Source organism: Postia placenta, assembly GCF_002117355.1.
Source record: "Postia placenta MAD-698-R-SB12 unplaced genomic scaffold POSPLAscaffold_9, whole genome shotgun sequence".
NCBI lineage: Eukaryota > Fungi > Basidiomycota > Agaricomycetes > Polyporales > Adustoporiaceae > Rhodonia > Rhodonia placenta.
This window is the reverse complement of record NW_020169840.1, coordinates 809,524-829,879: the sequence shown is the minus strand read 5'-3', so window position 1 is coordinate 829,879 and position 20,356 is coordinate 809,524. Positions and strand designations below refer to the sequence as shown.

The window sequence follows — 20,356 nt, the reverse complement described above, 5'->3', positions numbered from 1 at the left end:
GGCGCACCGTTTAGACATCTCGTGCGAGGTGGCTTGCGTCTCTATCAGACGAAGCCCAACTTGGCGGCTGCGGCGAACCGAAGACAACGCATACGCCGTTACCCCCCTCCCAGACATGCGCTCGGAATCGCCAGAAGGTCGGCGTCCTCGGTCGCCCTTGGTCGACACGCCCAGCACGACCTGGCCTGAAGATCACGGATGAGATCGTCTTACTTCGCAGGCGAACGACACGGAAGCCATCATACTCGGCGATGTCTATATTTCTCTGTACCTAGACTACGCCCCTTACTGCAATCACGACGCCTTGCGCACCATCGAGCTCTACTGTAGCCTGCCTGACATACAGGAAACTCCGCCTTCCCTGTCCAAAGTAAACGGGTTACACGACGTGTCAAATGCCCGCCGGCCGCTAGAGGTTGTCGCATTGCTTAAGCCTCCGCATATTCTGTCGCATCTCAGTATCGATGAGCTCCGCGCTGCCATACAACGGGTACCCGTTCTCGATTGCTCAACCTCAGTTAATACCCTACGCTGGTGTTCGTCGCCGTCGGCTGCGAAATTTCCTGTCCTGTGCTTCAGCGCCTCGTACCGCATCTGCCAATCCTGGGTGCTTCTCCTTTTCCATAGGGTGGCTCACAACAGTTGACAGTCAGCCTGTCTGGCCCAATCTGCCGTCTAAGAGTGCCGAATGTGCTCACTCTTCTTTCCCTCGACGAATTGTACGCCCACACGATTCCGGGACATGATCAAATATGCTCTCCGCATCCATGATCAAGCTTGTCCGAGTCAGTCCCGAAACGCGGAAGGGTCGAGCATATCCATGCCCTAGCTGTTCACGTTCCGGCAACATTGACGTTGAGGCGAAGGCAATCAACGGTGCTCATCGAAAACTTCGCTATTCACCATACACCTCCTCGAATTGACAGGCATGTGGGCAAGCCCGCGCCGACTCGACAGTCTGCGTATACATCCCTGCAATTCCGTCTCCCGGTCGCTGGGACATGGCGGCGTGTCATTAATTCAACTGGGTCGTGCATGACGCTTCAATTTCCGGTCGACTTCCGTGCGAATGGCGGAGTTTGCTTCCTGTGCGCCTTGCCGCACAGCCTTGGTCCACGGTTCACGCACTTGATATCTATACGAAGAACACACTCATACTTCCAAGGCTGACAATGAAGTGGCCCATTGGCTTCGATCAGTGCGATTGCAAGGCAGCATCGTGCGGCCACGCTGATGGGCTTCTTTGTGACCTTCAACAGGTGACAGATGAGACCTCTCAGTGCATATTTTGGCGGTATAGCCACCGACTCGCCGCAGCCGCATGTTTCTGGTCGCATCGGAAAAATCCACTATAGATGCCAGTAGCTCAGTCCCATGAAGCCATCGCGCGACTACAGCCACTTGCAGCTTAGACTTTGGGCACTGGGGTACTGCAGCCCTGAAAAATCTGGTCAATAACGGTTATAATGAGTCGTGAGCAGTGGAGGCTGTATGCGGCATGGCACACACAGAGTCCATCGCCTGTACACCAGGATCATTCAAGCAGAAGTGGACGAGAACTGACCTGTTGATAGTGACAGCATCAATACGGTCGCCCGATTGATGCAATATTCCCGCGCACAGCCTGTTGTTAATACGTAGCAATGAGGTCCGCTCGCAGTGCTTGACTTTTAAAAGGGTACATAACTTCTCGAGAGCGTTCATGCGTAGGCCTGATGTTCAAGAAAAGCCAATGACGTACTCAGATCCAGTCATAAGCAAGTTAAATGCATCATATCGACGTACTTACAATAGGATTGGTTGAGCGCGTGTGGTATCTGCTCGCTTACTTGACCCCTGACATCAGTAAACCTCCATTCTTCCTCAATATATATTCCTTGATGACAGACGTGAATATTGAGCGTTGAGAATGAGCGAGCGAACGGCGTCACTGAGGCGGTATAGCATGTCAGCACATTGGAGACGTAGAACACTGGAAAGTTGACACACAGCTGGGTCTCAGGCGATCTCGAGGAGTCGTGGCCAGGGCGTTGCGATGGTAATGTCTTCCAAAGATTGTTGTTGGGATAACACACGGTAGACGATGCATGAGCCACATGTTAATGCTAACTGTGGATTAGCAGTACGTGACTGCAGACATGCCTTCGAACAGAGTGATACCGGAGTCTCAGTGCAACACATCAGGCGTTACGGCGATCTGGCAAATAGTGACAGCCGAGATCGTCAGAAAAGAATCACATCGACGAACATCATACAGTAGTCGGAGTTTTCTTACATACTCTCTGGCTGTAAAGCAACGAGTAGAATGTTAGCAGCCGCGAAGGCGAGCATATGGTGTTTTGGGGAATCTGTCTGTCCGCATCATGAGTCACGGATGCGAGCATCGGCAGTTTGAGCTGGAGAATTGTAAGCTTGTACATACAGGTATGCAGCGTGTATCTCTCCGCGCAAAACTGTATGGAGAAAGATAACAACAGAGTCGGGTCAGGACGTAGAATGCTCTGTATGTGGGGCTAACAAGTAGAGACATCAAGTCTACATGCTGTCTTCAAGTTGTTTGACTGGATGGGCAGCGCACCGTCGAGATCTACCTGCGAAGACATATAACTGGTTCAGACAAATTGGAGGGGATGTTCACATTGCATTCAAGTGCAGACACTCGACGCACTACAATCTCGTAAGCATGATTGTGCAACATCATCAGCCACTGGTATAAGCGGGGTCAAACAGCCATCCTACGGTACTTCCTTTTCGCGTCGACGGCAATATCACTCTTATGCCTCTTATTGATCTGTTGCTCAACCCTCCTTCCCTCTACGAAGGACACCACGAAGCGCACACAGCACGAGGTCGCTCGCCTTAAAGGAATCGCATCTTGTCGCAGAGCTGATGACGGCGGGAGGGATTTACATCACAGTGAGGGGAGGACGAGATACAGCTCGACGCAGAACCAGTAAGTGTTGCATTCAATGCACAACGGCCACAGCTCCAAAGAAATGCACGTAGACGAGACAGAAAGTTAGAAGAGGAACGGCTACCTCTAGCCACGACGAGCACGCTTCCGACCACCGCCGCCACCTTTGCTCCCTCGACCGCCGTTGGACCCTCGACCGCGCTTCGGCCTCGGCCTCGCCTCATCATCTGCGACATACCCTTCACAAGCATTTGGGTTTCTGTGGTGCCGGCGCATCGCATCGCCCCTCGCGAACAACTTGCCGCAGCCCGGGCAAGGGATGGACTGAGGGTCGGGCCTCTTCTTGCATCCCTTCCAGTGGCGGACCATAATCTCCAAGGACGATAACAGCTTGCCGCAATTGGGCGCGGGGCACTCCCGGCGTCCGTCTGGCCCAGCGGTAGCGGTGTCACGGAGGTGCCTCTCCTCCACATCGAATCCGCTGTCCTCCTCAGCCTCCTCAATCGCGTCGCCTCCCTCTCCCTCATTCTCCTCATCTTCTTCTTCGTATGCGCTCTCTTCGTCTCGAAACCCATGCTGCCCAGGAAGGTCTTCGTCGTCGTCTGTGTCCAGCGACTTTCGCTTCTGACCTTGCGGCGCCGTCGATGGGCCTGCCGCGGACATGGATGCCTGTGCAGATGAGGAGGCGACTGCATTCGTCATCGAGCGGGTCATCCGCGGCTGCCATGTGATCCATTCGGACCGCTCAATCCTCCTGCTGGATATCACCTCACCAACTGTCCGCGGGGTGTCGTGCTCGGAGTCGTCGAGTGATTGGTTGGTACTGGCGTTGTCGATTGTCGAGGGAAGCATGTATAAGGGAGCGGCGGATGACAGCTCGGCAGGCGTAGCGATGTTATTAGTGTGGCCAGTGGCCTCAGACTCGCTCTGCTCCGCGTCGTTGACCCCAGAGTCGGCCTCGGACTCGGCATCAGCCTCATTCGCGAGGCTGGCGTCGTGACCGATACGGTGACCGGTGTATACTATGGTGATTGCTCCCTGCTCTGCGCGCTGCAGACCAGAGGCATTCGCGTAGGATACATTGTACCCGTACGCTGCGTCATCGTTCGAGGGATCATTACTATCGTGATCCCGCCCGGTTGCCTCAACATCGTCAGAAGTGGCTCCTGGCGTAATAGCTTCGTAATACTCAACACATGGCAAGGATTTCAACCACTAGTTTCATGACAAGAACAACCCACGTACCATGCCAGTCCCGTACCCCAGTGTGTAATCCTCGATGGGGAGACTAGGCGCAGATTCCGGTCCTTCAGTCTGGCCGTCCGGCCAGGGCGCCCAGATTGGCATGAAGAAGCTGGTGTCCGGGTGTATAGCCGGATCCAGTTCCAATCCGAGGACTCCGGCCGAATCCTGGATGGTTGCGCCCCCGATGATGATTTCATGTCCTTCTACCTGCATGGCGAAGGAGCTTCGTGACCAGGGGATCAGTGCGTGTAGTATCAGGTGAGTGAAACTATACATACTTGTGTGTAAAGGCTTAAAAAGTTCGTGTCCGAGTGTAGATTGGCTTTATAAGCTGATGCCTCAGAGCGAAGATGGGGAGGGCGGGATGGTCGGCGCGACATTATATATTGCGGGCTACCAGCGCCTGTCGCGCTTCGCAGTGGGCGGGCCAGATAGGCTGTACTCCGGTGCAGAGACGCGCCATCAACTCTTGTAAAGCTCCCGGCACACGAGACGTTCATTTCCTCCTGACAGCAGCGTGCAGGCAGTCCGAATTTGAGAAGCATCGTTGTCTAGGCATCACGGCCACGCGTTCTTGTTCATAAGGGTGTCAAGAATAATGCAGCGTTATCGGATGAATCATGACAATTCGAAGCCCCATCAGCTTACATTGTCGTTTGGTATCTTTGCTAACATCGCTATTTCAGGGAACAATGCGAAAATGGATCAAGTAAATTCCCAGTGCAGAGACGCCCGGCAGATGATGCCAGTGCCGCCTTCCGACCACCTCTCTGTGTGTTTTTCTTTTCGAATCCTACACCGTCAGGCCACTCGTTCAAATTGTGTCTACAGGGCGAGATACGCGATAAGTATCGTAGGCCGTGGGAGGAGTGACGGTCCTACCGCTAAGTACCAGCGGCACATTGTCACGCAGTGGTTTCCAGAAATGGATATCCCCTTCCACCCAGATTTGGGCCCATGGTGCGCTCTCGCGAAGTCATAGCCACTTCTCCATGTTTCCGAACCTTCTCTGCGAGCTAGATCTTCGCTCTAAGGGGCACGCTATGTCTACGCATCGTTACTGCTGCTGCGCCGTATGTCTGGCACGCCAACGCGGCGTGTTAACACCTCCATACTGCGAGACTGGCGGGAACAGCGGTTTGGACCACTCGGTCTCAATGGCTGTACACTACGTATACGGACGCGTTGAACCTTTTCGTTGCAAGTAAACGACTACACCTGCGCCCCGTCGCAAGCGTACAACATGCGAGGAGTGTGCGCTTGCTCGACATCTTGGAAAGGACACAGCTACGCCCAGTCCTGCTCGTTATCGTCGCTTCTTGCATGCGATGAGTTCACCTTGCCTCCACAGTATGTTCGTACAATTCTTTCGTCCCCAGTGTCGGACGCGCTGACCGGGTAACAGCCCCTTACCTGCCGTCTGATGTATAACCCCCTATCCGAGTGGCTTTTCAGTTTCCAGGGGCGCAGTCCCCCACGTCCTTTTGAGCTCCATATCGTCAAGCCTGGCAGATGCACTCGCCGTACCGTATGTCGCCGTTCAAGCATACCTCGGACTGGCCTGGCAGACTGGACCCTGAACTGATATTACTAGCCCTCATCAATTCGGTATACGTCGACGCATTGCGGTTGCGGACCCAGGGCGTACATCTCTTTCTTTCGACGAATGTCTGATCGCGTCAGCTTCTCGGTTCGTTTCGTCGTATTCCCGGGATGATGTCAAGGAGAAACTTGGAAGTACGAATTACGCCGCGACCTGTCTTACACTACTCCCTGTTGCCCCATACTTGTGCCTCTCCGTAATAAGCCTTTAATAGACCTGCCCAGCGCCATTCTCTTCGCCCAGCTTCATCCGTTCCTGCGTTTCCAGCAGTCCCGTCATTGACACACCCCCACTTTTCGTCTCGCTGTCCCAGGGTCGGTCTCGTCAAATATACCACTCTTGGTTCAATGCATCGTATACCAGGCTCCCTACTTTGACCAGTTTCTTCATTAGAACTTTTATCCGTGTTGCACCGATTTCGAGGCCCTCCACCACGCAGACGTCCGACTGGTCGTTCAATCACCTTTTATATCGGAACATGCGGTCAGAAAAGAGCTCGCAAGTTCGGGCGCAATAGTGACCGACGCCGGGGAGGCTCTCCTGCAGTGTAAACATGACCATTCGTGGTGTATGTACCTCACGCGGCAGTCCCTTACGAGCATCGCTGCGCCCGTGGACAAACGCGCTCGTCGACCAAATCCCCGGTGCTTTAACATCTATGTATCTCTTTCAACGATCTGACCGCTTCGTGGGTGACTCTATATCTGTCCTTATGTGATTTTTCCTTCATCATTCAACTGCAGATGGGGAGAATGAGCCACAGTACCTCGTCAGTGCAGGGTACACGAAAACAGAGCAGCATGTCCCGCGTATGACCGTAGTTTACGAATTCTCTCATGGTGGGTAGTTGTGGTGACCCAGAAAAGGTTCAGATACTTCCGTAGTCCAATTCATTAGCTAGAGATATCTGTTCTCTTCCGATGTTGATATAATCTTCAAGCAGAGGCTCCAAAGCCAGGGCCTGGGACAACGGGGCTGCACCTATATGTAGAGCCATCTGCGCTGATGAAACCGAGGTCGCTCACCCGGACTGCATATTCATGGGATTTATCTCGCTCATGTGTATGCGTTGAAGAGCAATCTTGCGATATATGCCCTATAGAAACGTCAAGATGGTGGTTGAACGAAAGCCGCATCGTAAAGGGAGGGCGGTACACCCTCTTCCTTCACATCTGGTTTCCATCAAGATATATAACACATCTTCAGATGCGGGCAATTTCCTCAGTACGAGGTATCATGTCTCCTAGTCATCGACTTCTCCTAGAACAGCTCGACAGGTCAACGCATGAAATACGCTCATCGAATTGGCAGTTGTATATGATAGATACTGTTGAATGAGACCCGCTGACGTGGTTCATTAATGACCGTATCGAACGTTCAAGTCGATGGCCACGAGTAATCAGGCGGCGTTGCAGCGAGTCCGAATTTCCGTGAAGCGGTAGATAACCTCGTGGCGGTGGCAGATGCGATCGATCACTGTTTCGCTTACTTCTGCTCTTCCGTCATGGCTCATTCAATCGCACTGCTTAATCACGTCTTTTGCAGTCGCTGGGGGGTTTCAAGCTCATTCTGTATGGCGACTGATATCGATTGATCAAGAAAGGTCGAAGACGACGGCAAGATAAGATGGCTACGACAATGTCGAGAAGACTAGAGCCCACAGAACTATAAGGCGGCGGAAACACTCGAGTGAGGAGTATGGGAGGAAGAGGGAGAATGTGGTGACGACTCCCCGATATTATGTTAGGCATGACCGCCCCTTGCTCCACCGCGACCACCCTTTCCTCCACCGCGGCCGCGCTTTCCTCCACCGCGACCACCCTTGTCTCCTCCCTTGCGCTTACCGTAGTTCCCGTCACTCGATGCTCCGGACTCCTTCGACTCTCCAGGTGACTGTTTCAAGACGGGACACGCACCCTCCTCGATATGTCGCCTGACCGAATCGCCTCTGCACAAGGGCTCCTTGCAGTGGGGGCAGGGGGGTTTCTCGAGGTCGTCTGGGTCTCTCTTCGGACAACTGCATCTGAAGTGGCGGGAGCTTTCGCTCTGACGTCCGAATGTCTGATCACAATCGGCTTGCAAGCATGGGAACCTTTTTTCCTCGCTCTTGGTGTTGCCCGCCTCTGCCTTGTTCTTCGTGCTGCTTGCCTTTGCCTTTGCCTTCGTTGTACGCTTCGCTTTTGGCTTGGTTTTCTGCTTCTTCTGGCCAGTATCCTTCGCCTTTCCCTTCCGGGCCCTCTTCACTGCCTTCTCGTTGTCATCGTCGTCCTCGCCGTCTTCGTCAGCCCTGCGCTTTTGCCCACGCGAGGCATCGGGCATCGCCAAAGCGTTGTTATCAGAAGACGCGCGAGTCTGGGAACGCATTATGGGCCTGGCGAGGGGAGGAGTGAAGAGTGGCAAGTTGGTGGCTGCTTCGATGGTGACGTCGTCGTCAAACATTGCAGACTCGTCCTCGTTGGACACAGGAGGTGCGTCGTTGTCCCCGCTATCTGCGTGGAGAATGGAAGTGTCGTCGTCATACACCTCGTCGTCGTCGCCTTCCTCGAGGACCTCGTTCCCCTCGGCATCCTCGTCATCGAGAGAAATTGCGTATTCGGTTGCAATGTGGTCCTGCTCTGTCCATAACAGACCAGGATCTATTGTACGGGATACAGAATCTCTGCTCCCGTACGTGGTTTGAGCCATTGAGGGAACGGGGTCCCCTTGAGCCCAGCTGAGTGTGTAGTCGAGCGCACCGGGGAACCTCGATGGCCCAGCGCTGAACGTGCCGTCTCCCGGAAATGCCAATGCCATAGATGACTGGTGCATGGACGGCGTGATGTCCTAAAGAGACGTTAGAATCCCAGGATTGCGAAGAAAGGATGGTTGACGTACAAATTCTGCACCATCCCCTTCGATGGTGCCCTCGTCCATGGCGATGCTTGTGGCTACTTCCTCATCTACACTGATTTCTCTGTTGTTGTGGCACAGCAGCAACATAATTGGCCATGCTTCCTCGGTGGTGGACAGCCCTGGTGTACCGTCCGAGTCAATTGAGATGGGATCCTTATAATATATTGTCATCATTAGAAAAGCCCACAGAACAATCCACAGCAGTGAATACACACGAACCATTCTGGATCCGAGGTCCCATGCCTCATTCTCCTCAACGTACAAACCGAGCGCGACTTGCGCGTCACGGTCTACATCCGGGTCGTTGTACTGGTACGACCCTATCAGCTCATCGAAGTTCGTCTTTATGTCTCGAGATGCCCCGAGCATGTCGACCACTCCGGAAGACACAATTTCGTCTGCTTCCCACACGACAAAGAAGAAAACAATGCTTGGGCGATCAGCGGCTATGGGATGAGGTAGGTGAGGGTTGGACATACTTGGCTTGGATCTATCTGGTTTGCTGTTGAAATAAAGTGAAATCTATAACCTTGACAGGTTGTAAAGCGGAAGCGATGCGAAGGGAGGAGGGAGTACGACAGCACAGTTTGTATTGTGCAGGCATCCGGCGCCTTCTATGCTTCGCCGACCGTGGACTGGCGGGCTAGACAGTTCTTCGCGGCAGAACGTCCCCATCAAACATTGTAAAGCCCCCGCTGCACGAGGCATCCATTTCTAGCCGATGGAGGCAGGTAGACAGGCTGGCTGAGCATTGTAACTGACGCGTGCTTGTTTATACGAATGCTGAGAATAAAGCAGTAATATTGGACGGATAATGCTAACTGCGGCCTCCGCTGATTATGCGTTGTCTTGTCTTTGCTAATGTTTCCTTTTCAGAGAACAATGTGATATCGCTCTACATTGGTTCCCCACGCCAAAGCGCCCATCAGGCGTGCTTTCTGCACTGCGGTCGCCGTCGATTTTCACCTTATCTTCCCACTCGTACACTCCGTGTCTACAGCACACGCCGCGAGAAGTCTGAGACAATGTACGGACAGTCTGAATAACTGTCTGCATCACTTGTTCCCGCGTGCTCGAGTATTCAATCGGTTCTCATCATAACCATAAGCATTTCACTGTCAAACAGATACGTCCAGGATTGGACATCCCCTTCAACCCAGATCTAGTCCTACGGTGCGCTCACGTAGAGTCATAAAATTTCCGAATCTTCTTCGCCGAAGTGGCCTTCCGCTGGCAGGTGCGCCCCCATCTCTTCGTTTGGGGTCGTGCATGGCTGACCGGCTCATAGTACTCGCCAAATAGCGCCTTGTTCACAGCGCGTTTGTGTCTGTATATCCCTGAGGTTATCGGGCGGAAAGTGAATGGGTGTACGTGACATGAATAGCTATATGGGTCCCGTCTGTCAGGTCCACGCTTATTCCGTCGTTCTCCTCAGCACGCGCTCATTTTAGACGACGGGTTAGTGGTGATGCTCGGGTACTTCAGCCAACCGTGCACTGTCGGTGTGCGCTCAGGGTCTGCCCGCTCAAATGGATCAATCAGTATGGAAGCACCTCGAATGTGTATGCCGATTGCTCATGCGCTTGGAAATGATCCATGAATTCGCCGACGCAGCCACACGCATGCTCGTGCGTTGTGTTTGCTTGTCGCATGGCATGTGCGAACTGCGCCTGCATATCCTGACGACCATTCTACTCTAGCCTATTGTCTACGGTGAAGCTCTTCATCATTCAATATCTCGCCTATCGCCTGCTCACTGCCCATCCATTCGCCTCCGTGCGCTGTGCTCGAAGTGCGGCCTTCTGAACACCGTCTTCGAAACCCTAGACATTGGATCCATCCGCTTGCCGTAGGCGCACGCGGGCGACTCTATCACCCCATCGTATGTCGGACTGCGTCGCTCTGGTCTGGGGAGAATATACAACCTATCCAGGTCGACCCGCATGCTGCTTGAGAGTCATTGAACGCCCCGGTCGTGGAATGAACACACGGCGCATCTGCTTGCTGGACAGACGTTGTAGCTGGCTGGGCTCAGTTATCGCAATGACATTCATCGTTCTGTGACCGATGCCATCCTGGTCGCTCTACCAAGCATTAAGTATAACTTTGCCTTGCCGCGGGGTCTCGCTGAGCTGTCTCAAGAGGATGCGGGAGTCTGGAAGCAAGTGGTAGGTGGCGACGGGAAAGGTCACCCAAGAAGCGGAACACGAGCTGTCGAGATGCGATGTGGGGTGGAAGCGTCACGTTTATTTTTCTGATGATCCTGCTGAAGAGCTCTCTAGGGACGGTTCATGCTTTAAACGACGGAAATTGTCGTTACGCCGCAGGACTGGTTCTCGCCTGTACGCTATTCTATAAACCTGTTGACTTCGTCATACTAAAAACAAGGGGATGGTTCGCATACAATATCGCATTTCTCGTCCAACCATTTCATCAAAAGGTATACCACCCCTTCCCACCCTTCATCTGCTTCCTCAGGCAGTGACTCGTCACTCGTTGTCTCCCACATGGAGACCCAACACAGCTTGGGACATAGCCTCAAGATGAACTTGGCAACCATATTAACGTCTTTCACTTCGCACTCGGGGCCGTATCCAAGATTGATACTTTCCAGATCACCGGCTTCCGGAAGCTGCAACTGGCTGAGTAGACTGGGTTCCAAATCGACCTTGGGGAGCTCTAACACTCTCAGCTTTGGACAGGCACTGATGATGTCGAGCATAGTTTGAGGGTGCACGAGGATGTTCATGTCGAGGTTATAAGCCCAGAACTTCAACTCTTCGAGCTTTGGACAATTAATCGCCATTGTGCGCAATGCATCCTCTTCCCAATGCGCACCGTACGGGAGGGTCAGGTGAATGGAGACGAGCTTGTCCAGATGCGAGATAGTCTCCACGAGATCGCATAGAGATACACATCGTGTCAATCTCTCAATGCCGGAGGCTCCGTTGATTGACATCCGGCGCATTGAGGCGAAACGCGATGCGAGGGTAGTCAAACAGTCGTCCCAGTATCTCGAGTCGCCAGATACCTTACCTTGCAGGGTTACGTCTTGGAGTTTAGGGCTGGTGATGACTTTCAGGAAGGTGGCCGTCAGCTTGAAATGTCCTCGAAAAACAAGCGTCTGCAGTGATCCAAAGGCAATTCTCGATGTGCTCAAGCACAACAGCTCCTTAGGATCCGTGTACGATGTTATTTGGATATCGAGCGTTTCGAGTTGCGTGAGGTTGGAAAGCGGGAGTAGGAAGCTTGCGTTGGCATATTCGACCTTCAACTGCACCCTGCGCAGTCCGGAGGGCCAGGGACGGGAAGTATAGATATGCTGGGGAGGAATGGTGCCGTGTATGATGAGTGTCTCGAGCAAACGCGAACGTTGGGATAGTACGTCTAGAATCGAATGGTCGGGGGCGGGGTTCACCTCGGCAAGGCCACAAGCTTTTGTTGCATCTAAGGTTAGACACTTTAACGTTTCGCGAAAGCCTTGAGCGACATTCAAGTCGTTTGGTGTGGTCAACACCTGGTAAAATTCGACGTGTTTGTCTGAGGAAGATGCCACGTTGCAGTGTGAGGATTCGGAGGGAGAGAGGTTGCTATACTGCATGTTGTAAGGCTGGAATCTGAGAGCCGACAGGAGGAGTGGGCACGATGAGGCAGATACACCCTGCATATATATCCGACGTGACAGACACCTCGAGGCATCTAGCGTGGCGTCAACGCGAGCCACTGGCAACGTGTCAATGTGGCACCATTTAGGCTGGGTACAATCCAGAGGTGTACTTGATACGATATGACCCACGTGTTTCCAAAACATACATCCGCTTCTTGATCCATGCTTTGCTGCAACGTGTCCACAGAAGACGGCAGCACCTCCGCCACAGAGTAGGAGCAAAGAGTGTGGATATATACCGACGGTGCTGCTCCATCAGGTGGTGGAGTTCAAGTGTTTGCGCTTTGATGAGTTCCCGGAAAGCTGTAGCCAATAACCAGCCACTAGCTGCCGGAGGATGTCAGCTCATTCCACGGCGCTCTTCCGTGGGGCTAATTGCAAGCCATAAACAAGCATATTCCGTTTCCATAGCTTCAACGGTCCCCGATTGGTTGGAAACAAAACATGGGCACATCAAGTTCCTTTGTAGAGCGCCAGCTCGAAGCACCTTGAATATCGAGATTTAATCTCTGTAAGCCACAGAGTTTGCCTTCGGGACCATGCGTGTTTTCTTTGCCGGGATCTATTATATGCGATACTGACGCCACTACCCCTCAATGACCAGGTATAAAAAACGCATGTCACCGGAATAATGCGGACTGGATGCACAACTCCATGCTGTCCGCTCGCTTTGACCCCAGGAGACAAAATTGATGTTGCCATGTCTGACAGGACGTCCTATGGAGCAGATCGTCAGTTCTCTGTCCCTCAGTGGATAGACAATAGACTAGTCTGGGCCTCCCACTCGTCGTCCCGATATGCGGTGGACACCGCGACCCCTTCGTCCTGGGTGTCGTGGAATCAGCCGATGTTCTCCCACTTCTGCGTCAAATGGAACTGATGGGCTTGGTTATATGTAGCCCCTTGTTCCATTTCACCTTGTAAAACTCCGAAATCTACGGCCGTCTGTGGGTCCCGTGATGATCATGCTGCCGGATGGAGAGGATTGCTAGGGTCGGTCAGTCAGTACTTGCTACAGCAGATGAGTAAAAAGAGCACATATATATACCAATAGGTTTAAAGGGGTTTTCGTAGGCGAAAGTTGCTGATATCAAGCTGAATGTGCTTTGGTAAGTGTGGGTGATGGAAAGATGATTGGTGAGTGAGTGACGAAGGTCGGAGGCAAAGAGGGGCGAGGGCACAGTGTTGCATATCGCAGGTCCATTCACTGCGCCTGTCTCCCTTCACCAACTATAGGCGGGATAGACGCATCAGACTTTGTAAAGCTCCCGCTGCACGAGATGTCCATTTTCTCTGGGAGCAGTGTGCAAGCAGTCGAGATACGGAACACATCGCTGTTTGAGCATCACAGCCGCGTACCCCTGTTCATAAGGACGTCGAGAACAATGCACGCGTTAGCGGAGGCATAACGGTGATTCAAAGCTCCATCAGCTTACTTTGTCGTTCTATGCCGTTTCTGAAGTTGCTATATCAGGGGACAAAATGTATTAAAATTGATCCCAGTGCAGGGACGCCCGAAGTGAAGTGTTGCCTCTTCTTTGTATGTCGTTTTCTTCCTGCTACAGCAAAACCAATATTGATAGACCTCCCTCGCGAGAAGTACAGATAGGCGGCACGGAGCATAATGGCGCTCGGCACCTCGGGGTGACGTGCATTCACTCCTCAGAGATTGTTCGTGGCACCCATATAAAGCAATCTACACCAATGCCTCAAGATCTGTCCGTTTGTCGAGGTCTACTGTCCGTCTGCTTCCGCAAGCAATGGCATACAGCGACGACCTCTGCACCCTACTGTGACGTGATACCAGTAGCTTCTGATCATTAGCCATAGAGCGAGACATGTATACAACCAATCCTTTCTGAGCAGGATGCACATATCGACGATCACCGACCATGGTCGGAAGACGAGGGGATCACAGCAAGCGTCTACTCAGTAGCCCGTCTCTGTCGCCGTCTCTGCACCACTACCGGCTCCTGCCGTGAGCTTCTGCCCCACCTTGCCGAAGTGTATACTTTGCGAGGGGAGGTCTATCAATATTGGTTTTGCTGTAATTTTCACTGTGTGTCTACAGCGTGCGCTACACAAAATCAGACCTGCTCTCGTCTGCTTGGAGTTCTTTCCGAGTCACCACCGAGTACATGCAGCACAATGTTATGCAACGGTTTATACCTTTTACCTGTAAGGCCGGTGTTTCGGAACCTGCAGGCTCCGCCGGTGGCATATGGCGTCTATCTAATCTAGTACTGATGGGTTTGGCATTGTTTGCCTCGAGGATGGGTTTCGTGGCTATTCGCGCCCTCTACAGCCTGCCACTACTAACTCTATGCCTCTATGTATGCACTCTTGTAGACTTCTCGGGATTATTGGGATCGGATACAGCGCAAATATGGGCCAGGGTAAGTAATGTATTACAATTCCTGTGGTTGCATCGTGATTCATTACGGCAGTCGACGTGCAGCTCACCCAACACCACGCATTTGCGTTTGCATTCCACGGGACGTCTCGCACAGGAACAGCAGTTTTGACGGGTCTCGATACTTGCACGCTATGTGGACAGGTACACGAGGCCGCCTCAAGTAAATCTCTACCCCTCGCCCCCGTTGCAATCGTGTGCTGAAGATGACGAGATGGCGGAGGTCCTCGGGGTCCTATGACGTGCACAATACTTACCTGCGGTACGTCGGCAATTCCGAGTTTGCGTGGACTACTTGCGTGTTCAATATCTCAGGAAGGACACAGCCGCGCGCATTCACGCTCGTTACTGTCGCCCCTAACACTCAGCGAGCAGACTTCGGCCCTACAGTATGCTCATCACCGCCTTTCGTTCCTGGTGTCGGATGCGCTGACTTTACGTCAGCACCTTCCTGTCACTCGACGCACAACGCTCTATTCCCGGGGGCGTAGTCTGCCTCTGTCTTTTTGAGCACCATACCGTCAGGCCTCGTCCTTGGCGATGTTGATGCTGTAACACGAAAGCGCCTATACTCGATGCGTTATATCGTCAGACACCGCCCGTCTGCTCAGGTAGACGGGTGAGAGTTCCAATTCCCTGCACGCTCTACCTGTCTTCCTCGCCCCGCTACGGCATCTCGGCTCAAAATCCGTCTCAGGCCTGTGCTGCCGAACAAGCTCCCTGTAGGCTGGCCTGATTGACCAGATCCTAGACTGGTATTTTCAGTCTCCGTCAGCTCGGTACATGCTGACGCGAAGCTAAGCATTGCGGTTTCTATTACAGAGCTTTCCGCGAACATGCGGTCGCCGCGACCTCTCCATTCACCGGAGAACACATTCACGTCGATGCCGGGGAGACACTTGTGAGAATGAATTGCAACCCGATTATCCTAACCCCCCTCTTATTACCCTATATTTATGCCTCCCCCCTCTCTCTTTAGTTTAATGCAGCGTACGCGAATGCTCTCCGCTTTTATTTCGCCCATTTGTTCGTATTTTGTTGCAACGACTTCGAGGCCTTCTTTTGCCACGCGTACGTTTCACCTTCGTGTGGCGAGAGTAGTTTTTGACGACATGTGAATCCCTTCGCGTCATGGTCCATCTACCTGCAGGACGACAGGGCAGGTTGTAATCCACGGTGCATCTCCTAGCTTCTGGATAAAACCATTCGGTACGCGATTAATGATCTGGAGGCTGACGTCGGCACTGGCTGATATGGACACCTCCTGGTGTGGCACTAGCATGCATGTTCTCAGTACGTTGTTCACTTCGGTCATTTAGACGTGTTCATTTGGACAAAAACTCGATGGCTAGAGATAGTCTGCATTTGAAGCAGGCCTTGGAGATATTCTTGTCATTCTCGCGACATTTACTCGGAAAGCACGCTGACCACAACACTGCTCATTACGCCTTTGGGTGTAAAATGTTCGCATTATGCACATCATTCTTCGTGTTCTCCGTCACAATGGGCCAGAGAATTGACCTTGAGAGCCCCACGAGTCAGTGCCGGACCTTAAATCCTGAAATACAACTCGCCTATATAGGGCATTGCTGTCCTCATCTGACGATAGTAATCTTTCGCCTGTCTATGTACACCATTCGAAATTATTAGATACAGAGGAATCACGATACCGATCACGTCATATCTTGGTAATCTACGGGTCGGGTGTTGACAATGCCCTCAGGAGCGGATTGGACAGTCGGACGATGACCATGCATCATGACATGAAGTCTTGACGAGATATTCCTGAGAATAGTCGTTGGCAACATACCAGGAGGAGAAGCGCATACAGCCACGAGCTACTGATGTGACGTACCTTCAACTGGAAGAGGTCCGTAGAACTAGAATATCCACCTGGAATGTCAGTGCTACAGCCTACTGCCTTTCTATCCAATCAACTGAGCCGACAGATGCTGGCATGGTGATAAGTATGTACGAGCGAGACAGAGGTCACTCTAACAGGGTATAATAAGAGGCCTCCGTGACTTGTTCGAGTGTCCCAACATTCTCTGAGCAGGTCAGGAACCAGAAGCCATCATACGCCAGCGATACAGCACATACTACGGAGAAGATAAATATCTCATTCATAAGCAGGATGTTAGAACATTGCATCGAGCATTCAGTTCGAGTGACCGTGGACAGTCAGGCAGCACTTGCAGGGGGTCCGAATAGGTCCGAACTTGGAACGGTAAATGGCCTCATGGCGGCAGACTCGATCGATCGATGTTTCCCTCGCTTCTCCTCCGCCGTCATGGCCCACTCAATCACGCTGCTCAAGTAGGTCTCTTGTAGTCGCTGCTCATTCCTCATGGCAGCTGGCATAGATTGAGGAAGGCCCGAAAGGTAAGATGTCGAAGGCCATGGCAAGACAAGCACTATCAGACAGTCGCGACAATGTCGAGAAGACCAGAATCCAAAGCACTATAACGCGGCGGAAACAGTCGAGTGAGGAGTACTGGAGGAAGAGGGGGAATATGGTAGCGACTGCCCGATATTAGGTTAGGCACGACCGCCCCTTCCTCCACCGCGACCATCCTTTCCTCCACCGCGGCCGTGCTTTCCTCCACCGCGACCACCCTTGTCTCCTCCCTTGCGCTTACCATAGTTCCCGTCACTCGACGCTCCGGACTCCTTCGACTCTCCAGGTGACTGTTTCAAGGCGGGACACGCACCCTCTTCGATATGTCGCCTGACCGAATCGCCTCTGCACAAGGGCGCCTTGCAGTGGGGGCAGGGGGGTTTCTCGAGGTCGTCTGGGTCTCTCTTCGGACAACTGCATCTGAAGTGGCGGGAGCTTTCGCTCTGGCGTCCGAATGTCTGATCACAACCGGCTTGCAAGCATGGGAACCTTTTTTCCTCGCTCTTGGTGTTGCCAGCCTTTGCCTTGTTCTTTGTGCTGCTTGCCTTCGCCTTACCCTTTGCCTTCGCTGTACGCTTTGCTTTTGGCTTGGTTTTCTGCTTCTTCTGGCCAGTGTCCTTCGCCTTTCCCTTCCGGGCCTTCTTCACTGCCTTCTCGTCGTCTTCGTCGTCCTCGCCGTCTTCGTCAGCCCTGCGCTTTTTTCCGCGCGACGCACCGGGCATCATCAAAGTGCTGTTTCCACAAGCTGAGCGACCGTGGGAGCGCGTTATGGGAGGGGCGACTAGTGATAAGTCGGCAGCTGCTTCAATGTTGACGTCGTCGTCGAGAATTGCAGACTCGTCCTCGTTGGACGCAAGAGGTGTATTGTCCTCCTCATTCGTGTAGAGAATGGAAGTGTCGTCCTCGTTGTCGTCTGCCCCGTCGTCACAGGTGTCGAGGTCTTCTTCATTCTCATCTTCGTCGAGCGAAACTGCGTATTCGGTTGTGATTGCTCCCTGCTCTGCATACAGCAGACCAGGGGCGATTGCGGTGGATACGGGTGCCCCGTCCTCTCGCAATAATTGAGTAGTAAAGGAAGTGGCACTTCCTCCAACTCTGCCAACCGGGTAGCTAAGCGCGCCCGGGAATCTCGACGGCCCTGCCATGGGTACGTCGTCTTCCTCGTGCATCATCGCCCCGGATGGCCACCACACGTCCATGTCCGGCGGGATGTACTGATCAGATATTAGTATCTCAGCACATCAAAGGATGGATGGGCGCCATACCATGCTCCCGCCGTATGCCCCCGCAGTGCCCTCCTCCATGGAGAGGCCTAGGGTAAGTTCAGCGTCCATGTTGATGGACGCACTGTCTTCGCCGACTGGCGCCTCGGCCCGTCTCTCTTCCTCGGGGTATGACGCCTGCGACGTTGGTTCGTGGATAGTAGAGCCTTAATGTGAAAGGAAGGGTGTTAGCTTGTGCAGTCTGTAGCAGAGATGATCTACACACCATGCTAAATCCGAGCTCCCACCTGTGGTCCTCCTCTATAGAGACACCCGCTGCTATTTGTGCGTCGCGATCTTCGACAGGGTGGCTATGCATTTGCGCTCCTGTCTCCTCAGCGGCGTTGGTGGCCGTAGCTTGAGGTATCGTGAATCCTAGCTCGTCCACTGCCCAAATGGCAGAGGACAGGCTGGCAGATGAGTGGTTAGCATCTACAATTATAGGCGAGTGGGACACTACCTGCTAGCAAGTGCTCAACTTCCCCTGTCTATGAGGTAGTTGAGATGGGAGCGGCTTTGGTAAGCTAGGAGGCGAGAACGAATTCGGGGGACAGGGACAGACCAGGCTACGACTGATATATTACAGTTCCTCAGCGCCCACCACGCTTCGCGGTCTTCGGACAGGCAGGCTAGGCGGGGTGCAACTCCGCTGCAGAACGCACCGAAGACCCTCATCATGCTTCCTAAATCTCCCGCGGCACGAGGTGATCATTTCCGGGTGGTGACGGCGTGCAGCCGGCACGATTTCAGAAGGCATTGCTATTTGAGCATGGCGGTCGTGGGGGCTAATTAATAAGGACGTCCATAACAATGCAGTCATATCGGGATGATTACACGGCTCACGAAGTCAGACGAGGACGGATGTACCATCGGAATGTTCTCCTTGTGTTTGTTTGAAGAACAATGTAAAATATATTATGTCGCACGGGTAACTAGTAGGTGTAAGTGATGTCCCTCCGATAACTCGTAAAATCATCTCCCTTTTTGATCTCAGTCAACGCTGCTGTCGCACACTTTCTCATTCTTACTGCATTGTCCACAGGAAGGTCTTCGATGATGCAAGAACATGTCAAAAATCGGATAATCCATTTGCGCTATGCACTATTGTCGAACTTTTGTTGACTGCTCGCCGATCATCAGCAACGCCAGCGACCACGCTCTCCAGAAGCTTACATCCATTTCAGGTCATATTCTGTCCCACGCTGCACGCTCGCGCTCTTGAAATCACCGCCTTGTTGTCCTTAGGCGTTCCCTGCGGGCTGGGCCTCACACGATGTCTGTCCCCTGTATGAGGATCGCTCCTACTCTGCGGCGTCATGCGTCGTGTGTCGTGCACGGGCGATGCACCTAGACAATCGAACGGACGGCAGTCGTCTTCCTTGCCTGCAAGCGATACTCTCGGCCTCATCTGCAGACTGCCAGCGGAGCGTTTCATGCGATCTCGAAAAGGATACAAGTTTTCGGGCTCGAGCTAAGGCATGTGTCTTCACTCATCTCTCAAACGTCCAGTAACACGAAGGCGTTGGTGAATTATTAGTGCTGTAACAGGTACTCACACAGCGCTTGCCGAGGCTGCAGGACTCACTGGAGCCTGCGACGATGCTCGCTTGTGTTCTATAGGGTGGGCATGAGAATACTAGCAAGACTTAAGACAGCTGTATCCAGAGCATCGTTGCCATCGTGGATGGAATTCGCGCACCAATCAGCTCGCTACTGTCACAGCTTTGGAATATTTCCGCCAGCTCAGCATGCCTTGAGATATCAGCCATTTCCTGTTTTGCTTCGGATCGTTTGTCAGCTAAGTTATCCGCGCAATCCATCTACCCCTGGTGAGGCCAGATGCCCGTCTGTTCAACCGCATCTATCGTCTTTCCTCCTGATGCATCTGCAGCCGTCTCTGTCAGCTCCACTCGCCACATTGTGAGCGAGTTCTGTTTCCTGCATTCATACATTCACGTGCGA

General features: G+C 52.9%; 3 protein-coding genes across 3 annotated transcripts; all 3 read right to left on the bottom strand.

The window, feature by feature from the left end:
• Positions 1-3,040: 3,040 nt before the first annotated feature.
• Positions 3,041-4,372, bottom strand: POSPLADRAFT_1146070 (hypothetical protein; the record flags this gene model as incomplete). The annotated part of the gene is made up of 2 exons (XM_024485881.1): positions 3,041-4,102; positions 4,160-4,372. The coding sequence occupies 2 exons, from the start codon at positions 4,370-4,372 to the stop codon at positions 3,041-3,043; spliced, it is 1,275 nt and encodes a 424-aa protein (XP_024337769.1).
• Positions 4,373-7,505: 3,133 nt separating this feature from the next.
• On the bottom strand, positions 7,506-12,255 carry POSPLADRAFT_1146452 (hypothetical protein; the record flags this gene model as incomplete). Its single annotated transcript, XM_024485934.1, has 8 exons — positions 7,506-8,585; positions 8,637-8,807; positions 8,874-9,100; positions 9,554-9,648; positions 9,838-9,981; positions 10,412-10,554; positions 10,643-10,738; positions 11,059-12,255. 8 exons carry the CDS (start codon positions 12,253-12,255, stop codon positions 7,506-7,508), a joined length of 3,153 nt encoding a protein of 1,050 aa, XP_024337768.1.
• Positions 12,256-17,272: 5,017 nt separating this feature from the next.
• On the bottom strand, positions 17,273-20,313 carry POSPLADRAFT_1145812 (hypothetical protein; the record flags this gene model as incomplete). Its single annotated transcript, XM_024485847.1, has 6 exons — positions 17,273-18,346; positions 18,398-18,532; positions 18,621-18,804; positions 19,057-19,153; positions 19,980-20,008; positions 20,219-20,313. 6 exons carry the CDS (start codon positions 20,311-20,313, stop codon positions 17,273-17,275), a joined length of 1,614 nt encoding a protein of 537 aa, XP_024337767.1.
• Between the last annotated feature and the right edge of the window lie 43 nt (positions 20,314-20,356).